At 36.6% G+C, this 15837-nt stretch overlaps 1 protein-coding gene across 1 annotated transcript in view; it reads left to right on the top strand.

The window, feature by feature from the left end:
• Nucleotides 1-15837, top strand: part of vipr1b (vasoactive intestinal peptide receptor 1b) — a 135014-nt gene that overhangs the window by 41885 nt on the left and 77292 nt on the right. Inside the window, exons 2-3 of the mRNA XM_007249044.4 lie at nt 2963-3053; nt 4676-4789. Of these exons, the coding sequence (XP_007249106.1) occupies nt 2963-3053; nt 4676-4789 (205 nt within the window). The remainder of the gene's footprint in view (nt 1-2962; nt 3054-4675; nt 4790-15837) is intronic.

Below are 15837 nucleotides of genomic sequence, written 5' to 3'. Positions count from 1 at the left end.
CCACCTCCCCCCCCCAACCCTGAACACACACACACACACAAAAAAAACACTGACCTTCTCAAATTGTTTTGTGGTCTTGCACATCTTCACTGACCCACAGGCTCCCTGACAGTGGCTGTCAGTCTGTGTTTGTCATCAGCGAATGACATCAGTGGACGGTCCTTCTATTACTCTCCCTCCCTCATTTACAGGCGCAGTGTCGTCTCTATGGTACAGCAGGGATGCTGCGCTTCATGCCAAGCTTTTTAAGAATCTGAAGATGCATAATCCATAAAAAGCCACCCGGAGGGCCAATTTCACACTGATTTTAAAGAAGAAATGGAGGGGTTTCTTCGGCACGAGTGAGGCAGTATTGTACCACATTGAGAAAGCGTTAATTGGCCGAGCTGAGAGGGATGCAGCTAGGAGAGAACTCGCCTGGAGAGTATTTGTTCTATACCTTGCTACCCTTTTATTCCATTTGATGAATGCTGGGAGCACTGTTCATGCTTTAAATGAATCAAACAGCTTGTTTGGTGCTTACAAACGGATTTGCTTCACTAGTTAAAATGTAATTTCTTCATGTCTCAGTATTCCCAGTGTTTGTAATGGATTCTGGAGCTTTTGTAGTTCCACACAGTAAATTACACAGAAAACTAAACAAGTGTTAATGGCTGTTTTTTCACTCATTTGTTGTTCAATTCACAAACAGTCAAGCAGTTGCTGCAGAGTTTCGTCAGACTCGTGACGGCTGTGACTGTGTGATAATAACACTGCTAGGATATGCGGTAGTGGTAGGAGCCTAGGGCTGTGCAATACGTTAATCAGTACATTGCCTTCTGCTATACCAAATATCAGAGGTTCCAGATGTGTGAGTAAGTGTGGGTAGTGTGCCATAAATAAACTTTAATATCACGCCGTATTTATGTTTTCTACGTTTTGATATGTCGAAGCGGATGAAAAGAAGAAAAAAGAACTAATAATGATATTTCACATGCAATGTTTGATGTAGAAAATAGATGCTCTTGGATTAAAGCCAGCAAGGATTGTTTGATATAAAGAAGTGTGAAAAAAGCTAACAGTGCACAGTGTCAACAGAAGCACAAACAGTAGACAAAACGCAGTAAACATGTGCAAACAATCAGGCAACCAAAACAAAGAGGAAATCCAAAGAGAAACCAATAAACAAATCGGAGATCATGCACAAGATGATGCATAACAAAAGTGTGGTTAATATTCATGTGAGGATAAATGGTAAAACAGTTCAGGATTGTGTTGTGGTGGATGGCGTTGCAAATTTTGAGAATGTAGATTATCCTTTTCCCTTCCTGAGCCCCTAAAAAGGACTGGCAACGCCCCTGATAATGAGTAACTATGAAGCACGTAAAAAATTTAACAGACTAAATGTATTAAACTCATAGAAAATATGTAGTAAAGTAAAAGTGAAAGTAGATAAAAGTAGATAAGATAAAAAATAGATAAAGTAGATAATAAAATAATACTCCATTAAAGTACAGATACAGCATTTTACTACTTAAGTGAAGTAATTCTACTTCATTACTATACATCTCTGCTAAAAGTACAGCTGATATTCAGAGTGATTTTAAGGAAACAGCTCTCTGATATAATTATTCTCCACATATGAGTAAAATAAGAAAGTGATAATGATAATGGTAAGGTTACTTTGCAGGACTCCTACAGAGGGTCAGGCCTACCTCGACTGCAGTCTAGACTTTAGATCATATCTAATGAAATGTAGAGCTGGATTATGGAAAAGGGAGAAAGTGTGGTATATGATGTAAATCACTTTAATATTGGTAAATATTGTTAAAAATAATGCTTAAATAATCAAATGAACTCTCTGACCACTCAGAATACACATTATGACTGGTCAGAGAGTTCATTTGATTATTTAAGCATTATTTTGAACAATATTTACCACTATTAAAGTGATTTACATCATGTACCATACTACCACAATAGTGTCAGTATCCTTACTATTAGCTGTTCTAAAGGAGTGTTTTGGTGAATCTAACCTTTCGGGGTTTTTTTTGGGGGGGGGGGGGGGGGAATATGTATTATAATATATTAATAATTTTATAAATTAAATTAATATATTATATCAATATATATTATATATTTGTAAATAAGTGTTGTTCTGTTGCTCAGGAAACCAGAAAAAGCTGTGGGTTTCTGAGTGGTCCAGCGGGCTAAGCGCTGCCACTATGATCAGGAGATCGCCGATTCGAATCCTGTTCATGCAGCTTGCCATCAGCTACCAGAGCCCTGAGAGAGCACAACTGGCCTTGCTCTCTCTCTGGGTTGGTAGAGGGCACTCTTTCCCCTCCTTACTCCAAATGGTGATATCAATCAACACAAGGTGTCTGTGAGCTGATGTATCAGAACCGAGTCGCTGTGCGCTGTGATGCTACTCGACAATGTTGCATCAGAAGCAGTTTGAAAAGAGGCGGAGTCTGAGGAGGGATGTGTTAGTCTTCACCCTCCTGGTGTTGGGGCATTACTAGTGATGGGGGGAGTCCTTATAAGTGAGTTGTGTAATTGGCCTTGTAAAGTGGGGAGAAAATGGAAAAAAAAAAACAAAAAAAAAAAACAAAAAGCTGGAACAACTCCCAGGAAGACCTACCAGACCACCCTGTTTCACAATGAAACAGCTATTATGAAACAGCTATTATTCTTTCCTAGAATAATATCTGAAACAAATACAGTGATGTCATTTATTACAGTATGTTGTAATAATTTACCCAACTTACTGCTTTCAATTTAAAAGAAAATCTTAAGGACTGCTGCTTTAACATATAACAAAAGCATAACATTTAGTTACAATATGTATCAACATATTAGTGGTATAGCCCTTTTAATAAAATAATACATATTAAAAAAATCTTTAATACATACATGATCTGAAAGTAAAAATGAATATTAAATATAAACAAATAAGCTTTTCTTCTTCTCTCATTCACAGACTGGCTCGGTGCAGATGTGCGACGTTGTGAACGAGATCGAGTTGGAGCGGGAAAGATGCGAAAATAAAAATGCTGGAAATATCACGTCAGGTAACCTTCAACAAACTTCTATTCTTCACTCTTGGCCTCTATGAGAACTTTCACTTCAATAAGCAATGTTTCTGACAATCACAGCATGTGATCACCACACTTCCTGTATTAGTCTGCAGACTACCAGTATCCAGCTAGGTAAATGTATGTCTTCAGTTCTTCAGTGTTATAATGGATTGCTTTCAAGGCTGCGGCACAATACAGGTAGGTTAATGAAAAAACTATTTTTTTTCCCGGCTGGAGACAGCTGAGTCTTCAGGGCTCTGAATGCTCATATAAATGTCCGTCTGGAAGCTCTTTTGAACTGTGAAATAGGTTATCCGTTTCTGAGTCATCCTTTGGGCCTACAAGGTACATTGACAAGTCAGTGTGAAAGACAGTTCTTTGAAGTGAAAGAGAATAGTGAAAGTCATGTTCACACTGTGGGACAATAACATGAGGATTAGTGGAATGCTTTGTCTGCAAGCGACCCGTGCAGCAGACTGAAGCAAACGCCATGTGTTTCTTTCACAGGCTATTCCAAAGGTAGCCTTGGGATTTGCCATATTGTTACAACCCCTCACCCCCAGTATACATTGTACTGTGCTAATATTCCTTCAGCTAGAACAGAAAATGCCTGGATGTAGTCTGACTCATTCTCATAAAACAGCTAAAACAGTCATGGATTAATGTGTTGTAATTATCATGCAGACAAGCAATATTCATGTAATTCAATAGATTAATAAAAAATGTAGTTATTAATGATTAATTAATGTTTTAAGACAATTTGCTGTTATTGCAATGTATCCACAGTACAGCGTTAGTATGTGTTTCTTTTAAAAATAGAAAACACAGCATTACTGATGAGCAGTGGTATTTAGAATGATGTTCCAGAGTAGCAGCAGCTAAAAGAATCTTTGAAATACCTCAAAAATTAATCTGATTGCTGTTTGTGTCTAACTGTGTGTTTATATTGATGTAATATCAAATAATTATTTCTGGCTCAGTTATAAGAAAAAAGTTTTTTTTTCTCTACTCTACTTTATTCTGTTCTATTCTATTTTATTATTGGTTAAATCTATTCTATCTTTGTTTTTCTTAAACACTCCCAGAGAGTAAAGCAAAACAACAAAATATAGGGTAGCATAGATAAATGCAGCATGTTTATATTTTTAATATCAGATCTTCAATTGCAGTCCTTTTCTTATAAAATATTAAACATAAAAATATGTGCTTATTAAAACATGTACTAGGATTATGTTTTTGTTAGATTCTCTGTTTTGTATGCTGGTTTGAATCCCCAAGCACTTAATATTATGTGACATTTTCCTATTTATGTATTTTTTTTGTTCAAAATGTAAATTAATAATAACCTCTAAGAAAACATATTTAAAAACAATCAATTTCATACAGAGTAAAGGCAACAGTATCATTAAGGCATCACTTCGAAACAGGGAAAGTAGATTATACAGCAGTATAATCTATGGCCCCTACGTTTGGGATTTAAAAAAATAATCTCAGTTTTATTTCCTAAATTCTAAAACATCTCAATATAAACAGATTCAGCTCAAATGACAGTCTACAGTCAGAATCAGTGCTGTTATAGAATTGTAACTGAGTGATTGTCTCTATTCTCCTGACAGGCTGTAAAGGCATGTGGGACATTATTGCTTGCTGGCCTTCAGCCAAAGTTGGGGAAGTGGTGGTGATTCCTTGCCCAAACTACTTCAGCTACTTCAGTGACCAGCACAGTGAAGGTAGGTTGATAAAAGATTGACTGTTACTCAGCTGTGTGATTCTGGGATGTTACGGCTGGTCTGTTAAGCTGTCTAAATAAATAGCGAAGAACAAAGTTTCTAACTTTTTTTTTAGTAATATTTTTTCCTATTTTCTCCTTAATTTACACGACCGATTAACCAACCCACTCATTAGGACTCCCCCTATCACTACTAATGCCCCAACACCAGGAGATACATGTGAGATACCTCTTCTGACACATGTGAAGTCAGACTCTGCCTCTTTTTGAACTGCTGCTGATGTAGCATTGCAGAGTAGCATCACAGCGCATTTGGGGGAAAGCTCAGCGACTCAGTTCTGATACATCAGCTCACAGATGCCTTGTGCTGATTGACATCACTCTTTGGAGTGAGGTGGGGATGTGGGGAGAGAGCGTCATCTACCCACCCAAAGAGAGCAAGGCCAATTGTGCTCTCTCAGCTGATGGCAAGCTACATAATCAGGATTCGAACCGTCAATCTCCTGATCATAGTGGCAGCGCTTAGCCCGCTGGACCACTCGGAGCCCCAGTCTTTAACTTTCTGACTGTTTTGCAAAAAAAGTAGACCCAAGCTCTTGGTCTATATTATATAACATGATTGTTTGAAGAGGCAGTTTTGTCATCTGAGCTCTAAAAGAAAAAAAAAGGATTGCTGAGAGAAGAGGATAGAGAGAACACTCAGTAATGGTCTGTAAGGATTTATAATCTAATTTGAACTGTCATGCAAACATCTCAGATCTAAATAAAGGAAACTTTACAGAAGAAAAACAAAACGTCTTAACTTTCAGTGGAAGCCAACGTCAACATTTTTCATTCCAGGCCATTTTGCAGCAATTTTACTGGTTATTTAATGTATAAAATTTAAAGAACAACAGCATATCTTAAGTATTTAAAATAAATAAAATCATTTTAAACTACTTGGGTTTTGTTGAAAAGCCACTCTGTATTGACATGGACACTCTTTCATAACTTTATTTAGTTAATAATAGAGCAAATGAGCAAAAACACATATAAAAAAAGAACTTGGCTGTAGAATTGACTGTGTACTTTATTTAGAAAACGCACACATTTACAAAAATGATTCTGCTTTGTGTGTGAGTCACTACTGCCATTTGGGACTTGCATTGAAAGTTTATTTTGGGAAGCTGAAGTTGTTCTTCCATTGCATCACTTAAAAAATCCTTCTGCCACTTTGCATTTTTGAAAATGCATTACAAAAACATTTCAAAATAGACAGTGTTACATGCGTACTGTATATGCAAACCTGAGGGGTTTGGGATCTGTTTCCAGCAGATAATACTGTGGGGAAAAGGCCTTTCTTCCTCCTAAGCATCACATCGGCATTGCACACCATTATTCCTTCATCTCGAAGATGTAGTATTTAATTTTTAAGCTAATAAAAACGATAATGATGTTATGAATATGTATTTTTCCTGATGTCTTTCTTTAACAAAAGCAAAAACACAAATGTTAGCATCCAAAACAACCAGCTAATATTTCGTTTTCGTTTGGAATTGACATACAACATGTTTGTTTCTATGGACCTGAGTGGAAATTGTTTAAGCACAAATGATGAATGCTGGCAATGTTTTAATAATAGCTTCTCTGACAATTGATCTTAAATAAATAAATAAATTTACAGTAATAAATAGAATGTTTAAATCACTTTATTCATTTGTTATCAATGCCACTGATGTCCTTTAGGATGGTTTGGTTTTTTGAACTTGTGTACCTCTTCCACATTCCATGAGTGAGAACTTGAAAAATGGTATATTAGACTGCTTGTATCTGTTAGAAATGCTGCCGAAACGTTAGATAAACTGCATAAATTTCCCACCTACGTGTTTTTTTTCCATCTATGTGTGTTTTCACTAAATTCAGATTTCAACAGTCCTCTGCACCTACCTTCAATTAAATTAAATTAAATTGTATATTGAATTCTGTTTTTGTTTTTTATCGTAGTATAATAAACAGGATCTTGAATGGAGGTATTCATTACTGACTGAGACACAATGACGTACAGACATGTTAACATATTGGCATCAAGGCATGTGTCCATAGTGTTTAAAGGCCTATCTCCGTGTTTGATCATCTTTCACCATCTGCATTATATTCCTGATATACAGTCTGTCAGCCCGGAAGACATTTGTCATCAGCTCATGTATGAGACGCTCCGCAGCCCGCTATGCCCAGCGAAGTCACGTTAAAGCAACACGCCGCACACCCGCAGCTTTGTGATTTCTTCTGCTTCATGCTAGTTGTTGTGGCAGTGTACAAAGGATGAAGTATGAAAGGCAAGTGCAGCGATGGCTATTTACTGTAATAGGCCAAACCAGAGGGAGTTTTCATGCATTAGAGGACTGGCTGCGCTGTGTGCACGCGTGTGGAGAATAGGAAATGCACTGTGAATGAGGCTCTTTGCCGTGACTCTCAGAGTTTTGTGGGGGAAAAGCAGAAAATGCAGGAGATGACATATTTGAGCACAAGAACCTGCAGTGAAAACAGTTTTAATGCTTCAGAGCAAGGGGAAATATTCAGAAAGCAAAACCTACTTTGGTAATTCTAAAAGAAATGCAGCAACACAACTCAAAAGAGCCTCACTCTCTTTTGGGTATCTCTTGTTTACAGTCTTTTTGCAGAACCACCATCAGAACTAGCAAACTGGGTACAACAGTTTGTTCAGCTGGTACTGTTTTGTGCAAGGGCATGGTACCTTTTTTAATATAAAAATGTATGTTTTTTTTATTGGTGTAATGTTCAATGCTTAGTGTAAAGTTATATTCAAGGGTGTTAGGACATAAACAGCAAATTGTCTTCTCTTTTTTTTTTTCGTAGAGCACATCCTGAGTTACTATATTTTATTAAAGAATGTGTTGAGCTCAACTTAGCCTGATTGTGCCGTCTCTACTAATCAGAAGAGATATGTTAGGCTAAAATTGACTAGATGTCAAAATGTCTTTCATAAGTTTTAAAGAATGGATTTATGTAACTTTGAAACTTAAGTAGCTTAAGTAACCTTTGAGTAACTTTATACAATATACATTTTAATTGTTTCATGTTTTATGTTTGTATTTGTGGCTTGTGTTTAGATTTTATGAATCATATATAATGGATAGATTTAAAAACTAGGGTTTTTAAAAAGAAAACATATGTTAACTGATTTTATTCTTACCGCAAAAAAAAAAAAAAAAATATATATATATATATATATATATATATATATATATATATATGTATATATATATATATATATATATATATATATATACATATATATATATATATATATATATATTCAATTGCCTTTTCTTACTCAGAATGCATGTTAGGGCCAGACAGAGATGAGACAAGTGCATATACAATAAAATGGCTTTATTAAAAGGGGTAATCCAAACTTGTGGTCAACAACAGGTAAGATCAGCAACAAAGGTGGTAAACATATCAAGAATGGTGAGACAGTCCAGGTCAAAAACACAACATGGCAAAATAGAAGGGCAAGGCAAAATTGTGGTTAAAATATAAAAACAATCATACACAAAGAAAACAATAGATAAAATAAACACTTTGCGAAGACGGACCGAAACAATCTAATACTCGGAAATGAGTGCAGGGGTATAAATAGTGAGGTGAACTGGTGAAATCAATACTCAAGTGATTAGCGGTTAAGAATCTTTTTTTTTTTTTAGATTTATCACAATTTTACTATCATTGAATGGATCACTGCTGATTTAAATTGTAAATAAAATAGCTGTCGTTCCTCTCATCACCACTATTTTAAAGAAATCAGAGAAGGTACAGTGGTGTTTGAAAGTTTGTGACACCTTTCAAACTTTCTAAATTTCTGCATCATAAATTTTCATTTCATTTCATTTCATTTCATCTAATACATTTTGATTTATTAGATTTTCACACAAGTCTTAAAAGTTGAAAAGGGCCAAATTTAACATAAAAGACAAAAATATTAGACAGATCATATTAGATGTTCAGATATTTATTAGGAACATTTATTCATTAATACATATATTAGTAGAACATTTTTTATATTTTACCCTGTATTTTCCTTCAGTTTTTGAGATTTTTCTCTGATTTTTTCTCATCATTTTTCAGTGATGATATGTGAAGCACTGAAAGGAGAGCTGGTGAAAGGGGCAGGCTGAGCACTACAGTATCTTTGAGTGGGGAGCCAAATTAGATGCAGCATGCAGTGATGAGTGCCCCATGTTCAGGTGTGTTCAGGTACATCCTCCTCCACTGCGATTGAAATGTGAAGAGGGGTATTAGCGCTAATGGCTAATGGTAGAGATGGAAATGTTTGTGTGGAGGTGGAGGAAGCGGGATCTTTTTTATTTATCTTTATGATAATTCATGAGAACTGTTACAGGTTGCCATCTGGTGGTTTCTGCTTCCTCACAGAGCAGACTGGAGCACCTCCCACATGTTTTTCGGTTGTAGGATGTATCTAATGAACACTTAGCTTATTTTTTAGATATTAAAATGAATACTTTCATTCCAAATATTACCTCACTACTTCAAGTTAGGTAATCATTTGAGGCCAGATATACATTCATAGGTGATCTTTGAGTTAAATTGGCCTAAAATAATTGAGTTTAGTCTGTTGCCATTGGTAGCTTCTTTTCCATTGGTTTCTGACAACATCTATTTGCATACTAGGTGTGTCCTCCAGTCAACGACACTCACCATCAGGGTGTAGCCATTCTCCCATGATTGTCTCATGTTAAGTTGTAGTTAATATTGTATGGTACCTTACCATTAAACTCAAAGTAGAATTGTCATGCAAAGAAATTGAGAACAAAACAAACATTAAATAAACTTACAATCAAGGCATTAAAATGTTTTTTTTTTGAAGAAACAATCTGATATAAATGCAAGACATTGTGTGAAATGGCTACAATTTCCAAACAGCGGACATAATAGCAGTGGGCAGATTTGGAGAATAAAAACTACACAGATTACCATGATATACTGCACAGTTCAAATAAGAAAATACTGGCTGAAGCTCTGCTGTTAAGAGCTTAGCATGTTTCCTCTAATATCTGATTATGTAATGAATTAATACAGTAAACATAACCCTTAATGGTCCCTTAATTAACTAAAGTGAATTCCACTTATTCAGGCTTACATTGATGTGATTATCCTTGATGAATTCATTTTAGATTAAGTATTAAAGTTATTATGCACCTGAATTCATCACTTCCTGTTCTGTGAGAAGGTAATTCGTTACATTTCCTTGTAGCATCAAAGACATCAAAGCTTGACTTATTTTTCTTAAGTAACCTGTTTCAGTCAATAACTGAGATGTGTTTGAACAGTCTCACCGCTGGATAAGCTGTTTATGTTTTATATTCTGTTGTAAGCTGGCCTGCAGTGTGTGCTGTGTGCTTGCTGAGAGGAGGAAAACTCCCAGTGACTTTGAGATGCTCCCTGCCAGCACCAGCTTACACACTCTGCCTGTGCTTCTGCTTCTCTCAGTCTCTGTCTCTGCATGCAGTTTAACCTTAATGGAAGCTTCCTGATGCTGCCCTGTTTAAAATATCAGTTAATCTCACTGCTAAGCTTGTGTTATTTGTATGTTTTAGAAAATAATGTAGATAAAAATAAGTATTTAGGGATATTTCTCCTAATGTAAGTTAATGCCCAAATACTATCAGTCAAGACATTTTGTTTTCCTAGATTTAATTTTTTTTAATGAAGTTGGAATGCCCTCTTGAAGTTACTGCACTGTTCTCCTCACTGTGGATCCTCTCAGTGGTTCTTGATGTCCTTAGAGAATGTTGTGCTTTTATTTCTTGCTATTTTGTCTGAGTTTCTTGATCCTCTCAGTGGTTCTTCCTCATGCTCTTAGAACATTTCTTCTTTGGAGTCTTGGTCCCTTTCATTGTTTTTTTTTTTTGGTGTTCTGTGAGTGTTTTCCCTTCTGAGTCTCTGTTCTTCTTAGTGGTTCTTCTTAATGTTCTTGGAACATTTATTCTTTTGAATCTTGTTGAATGTTTTTCTTGAATAGTTATAGTGCATTTCTTGTCTCTCAGTAGATCTTCTGTTCTTAGAGCCTTTCTTCTTTTGATTCTTGGCTTTGGTTTTTGATGCTCTTTTCCTTTTTTGAGTGTTGGTTCCTCCCAGTAGTTGTTCTTGATGCTGTGAGGGTTTTTTTTCTGCTGCAATCACATATTTGTAAAATGTATCTTTTTATAAAAGCAGTTTAATAAAATCAACATCAACTAAATGTATACTTTGAGTGTATATGTATTTATATAAATTTTATGGATGATCAGTGTATGCACCACATTTTTTTAAATGTGGTTTTGTTGGTACATTTGTTTCAGTTTCAGGTTGTTTGTCATAGTAGACCACTCTTACATTCCGTTATTTCATTTAAACACATTTCAATTCATTTTAAAGGACCATTAAGGAAAAATAAAAAATAAAAATCTATTTGTGTGTTGTTTTTTGTAGCTGTTCTGCGCTCTTGTTGTTGTTCCTTAATATTTGTCTTGCTTTTTCTTGCTCTATTTTGTATTTTTTTCTAATCATTAAGGATAAAGGACCATTAAGGATCATATTTTTTGTAGTAACATGATAAGGATGTATCATCGGATATTAAGGAAACATGCTAAGTTTAAGCACTGGGCTTCTGACAGTATTTTTAAAATTTTAACTGTGTGGTACGTCACAAACCTGTGTGGGTTTTAGCCTCCGAGTCTGCCTATCATCATTCCCCGTGGCCAAATTGGTGAGCTGGCTATTTTTCTGCTGAACAGGTAATCACTGAGCTTCAGTCAGGTTGCTAGCCATATTTACACCACTTCTAGCGTAGTAGACAGGCATTTCGGACATTGCGAATGTATATATTCACTGATCAGCTACAGAGTAAGACTCGTCATCGCTTGCCACTGTGTGTCAATCTGGAAAGCTGCATAATTTACTTCTGGGGAAAAGGGGATGGGGCAGAAAACTTCAGAAAAACTATCCAGTGTTTTGAAATTATACTGCAGTAGTCAGTTCTTACACTCACACTTTATATTTTTACTGTACAGCCTGGCCTTACCTTCACCGTGGTTTCCCATGATGCAGTTGTGGTGGGGGTTGTGAGTGTGATGACCCCCCTGGGTTTACTCTACCTGCTGTGATTTGGAGCGTCTGTTCTGTCTCTCATGTCCTAGCCTGGCACTTTCTTTTGTGCCATGAGCCTCTCATCATTCTTCCCTCCGAAACAAGTGCACGACACGTCCAGGACCGCCGGGATGTAGGGGTCTTATTCAGGAGTGACTCACAGACTGCGCTGCTCGCTTCTGATTAGAATAAACTGTGCCCGGGCCTGTGGCGGCTAACGTGATTTATCATTCGTTTCACTTAGATGGAATTTCTCTGGCATCTACAGATTCGCCGCAGCCGTGAGCCGCAGCAGAAGGAGGATGTGATTGCAATGCAGAGCTGTTGTTTATTTCAGTGCGCAACAGCACTAGAGGAATGCGGCCTTTCGCTAACGCTGCGTTGTCCTAAATCAAAACAAGGTGATAAAATACTGGAGTGTGTAGGTGATGAGCTGCTGATTTTAAATACAGTGTGCCTGCTAATGATGTACAACATCCTCAGTTCATAATCTAACACAGGCAGTGTGTAAACTATGCAGAGGATGTACGCTGTATGTTGACCTCTTCCATCAACAAGGCGTCTGTGTCTGCAGAGCTGACACTCACCGGATGTTTTAATGTTATTGCGTCATTCTGAGGAATCTCTAAAGGAAGGGGTCGGCAATTAAGTTTGGCCACGGGCCAGATATTTTCCAAGCCATTACGTAGCGGGCCACAAAAAAAATAGAGTGTAATGGGATGGAGTGCTTTAGGCTAGTAGCTCTCCAGCCCAGAGGGTTGTTGAACCCAATTGCAGAACAGTTGATCTCAAAGCAGGTAAACCCAAGAAGAAAGAAAAAAAAAAACATCCTCACACGGGATTGAAACGTGTCCAATACACTACCGCTACCCCAGCTAGTGAATTAATTGGGACACGGCCGGGAAAAAATGCCCTTATAAAGAGATAGGGAGCCCAAGAATGGGCAGAAAATGAGAACGGAAACTTAAGTCACGCCAAATGCAACAGAAAGAATGTAAACAAAAGCTCGCCAAAGAAGCTTTTAATTATTTTTTTTTAATTATTATTATCGTTCATTATAGTTTAAACAACCTCATGGGCCAGATGTTTCACGCTTGCAGGCCACATCTGGTGCAGGTACTTAACATAAAGTTTATAAGCAAAGTGATGAAGCTTGCAACAATTGCATGGGACAGGCACTGTAAATAGGGCAGCAAGATACAATGTATCAGAGAAAAACGGCCAAAAAGGTCCTACAAGGAAGGTCCAAAACAGCAAAAGGGCAAGATAAAGGAATGGCCAATAAACAAAGGGCTTGGCTAAAGAGTGGTCAAAAAGGCAAAAACTAATATAAAAAATAATACAAAGTACAAATTAAATGCTGGGTAGAAAAGCTATCAAAATAGGTTTAATACTCGGCAACGGGGAACAGAACTAGGGGGTATTTATACAAAGGGAGACAGGAACGACAATTGGAACAGTCAGGTGAGCCGGAATGCCGAAGTGTCACGTGACCCAGCATGTCCAGGAGGATAGAGACTGGGGCATTCTGGGAAATGCAGTCTTTAGAGCAAGAACTAGAGTCCAGGACAGGTAGACATTCAGCGACAGGACTGACACCTATATATGCTTTAGCCTATACATACATACATGCACCCTGTTATTCTGTGAAGCTTCTTGTACCCTATTTTGAGTCCATAATTGTTTTAAGGCACGCTTTCTAGCATTTATGAGAGGTGTTTAAGAAAATAAGTAATAAAAATGCATCAAACACATTTCTGTATTCTTTTAACAGAAATAAGCAGACAGGTCTAATGTGTTTTGATTACAAAGGATTTTTTTATGATTTTATATTATTTAAAACCGTAATTGTAACACTTACCATTCTAAATTAGATTCTTGTGTTTTCTTTCTGTAAACACACTTGTCCATTCAGCACTAATGTTAAATTAAGTGGAATGGAGTAAAGAGGGGAACAGGATATTAGCAGAAAATGCTGGAGAGGGAAAAATGAATTAATTTGATTTGATCCTCTAACATATCTATCCTGAAACAGCCGACACTAACACTGTGTGATGTGATGTTGTTACTTCCTGTAGGGTAGTCGAGTGCTTGAGTGGTCTGAGCATGTTTTTTTTGCTCCTGGGTAATTTAAATCTATTTTTAGATACTCGTCTTTAGAGAAGAGCTTCTATTTAAAAAAAAGGTCGTTTTCAAGTGCAGTAGTTTTAAAACAACTCAGCTAATCGTATCAGCAGGTACTCAATGTTTAATTACGGACGCACTGAAAAATGTCTCTGCAGTCCTGAACTAGAGAGACACTGTCCCAAAATCTGCATTTTATAAATGTTTATGTATTGCCATTAGTAGATACAGAACCAGTCAAAAGTTTGGACACACCTCTTCTCATTCATACGAGAAGTGTGATACTTACAAAAGACAGGAACAAGAAGCATATTTGTACTCAAATGTAAATATATTTAACTTTAATTCTTATATACCCAGTGTGTAATAGTGATACAGTTGTAATACTCATTAAATGTGTTATAATTATAGGGTACCACTTTAAAATAAGACTACCTTTATAAAGGGTTTATAAATGGTTTACAATTAGTTTATTAATGGTTACTAATTAGGTTGTAAATGCCTTAAAAATCATTAATAATCAGTTATAACACATAATTAGAAAGGGCAATGATATAGATGGCTGTGGGTTCACTATTTGGCAAACAACAGGTCATTGTTGCCCTCTCTACATATGTGTTATAACTGATTATTAATGCTTTTTTTCAAGGCATTTACAACCAAATTAGTAACCATTAATAAACTAATTATAAACCATTTATAAATCCTTTTTAAAGGTAGTCTTATTTTAAAGTGGTACAAATTATACTGTAATATACTGTAAAACTGTTTAAATGTTACCTAAGTATATTTAAAATAGTTCTATTTTAGTACAGTTAGGTACACTTAGCACAATTTAATTAAGAGTTTTATACTATTTTTGTACAATTCATGTAAAATAATATGTTCCATTTTAGCACTTTTTAAATATACTAATTAATAATGAGGCTTCAAGCTCACTTTAGTGTATTATAGCATATATAGCATGCTTAATATACTTTAATCTACTTTTTTCACTAGAGGGCATTTTCAGACCATTCCCTGAGGAAACACTTCATGATCAGTTGATTTACTACAGTATAAAAGTACAGTATACAGTATAAAACTAAAATAAATTTTTAGACGTTAGTGTTAAGTTACTTTGGTTTACCTTTAACATGGTAAAGCACTAATAACTGTGAGCTATTTGTCGAGGCGACGCAGGAAAGGGCACTTGTTGCTCTGCTCTGATGGGGCAGCGAGTCTGGCTCTGACCACAGCATGAATGGAGTCCCAGCTGTGTTGTTTGTGGCTGGAAATCACCAAGCATGCAATTGGCCTTTCTCACCAGGATGGAAAAGCCAGAGGGTTCTTTCTTCTCTGTCGCTATGCAACATGTCAGAGCTTTGGCTGCATGGTGTGAAGTCTTTAGCGTTGTGCTCGAAGGCAGTGTGGCTCAAACTCGTTAGAAGTGTCAGGAAAAAACCCTCTTTAAATGAATTAAGGTTGTGCCCACTTACTTACAGTTCTGCAAAACATGATTTTCAGTGGGGTTCGTTTCGCAAAGGCTGGCATGGCGATGGAGGCATTTCAAAATTTTTTCAAGTGGAAGAAAGTGTCATATCTTATCTGCTGCATGTGGTTCTAGTCAAAATATTGCACTTCACCACACTGCAGTGTCAGAGCAGTATCACCAGAAATCCTCTTCTGTCTGTGATGAGAAAGCTGCAGCTGTCTGCTGGGCACGTTGGCTGTAGATCAGCTAACATCACTGGTTAACATTAACAGTATACACTTGCTGTCAGATAATGCAGCTGA

This window comes from Astyanax mexicanus, chromosome 1 (genome assembly GCF_023375975.1).
Source record: "Astyanax mexicanus isolate ESR-SI-001 chromosome 1, AstMex3_surface, whole genome shotgun sequence".
NCBI lineage: Eukaryota > Metazoa > Chordata > Actinopteri > Characiformes > Acestrorhamphidae > Astyanax > Astyanax mexicanus.
This window is presented reverse-complemented; position numbering and strand designations above follow the sequence as displayed.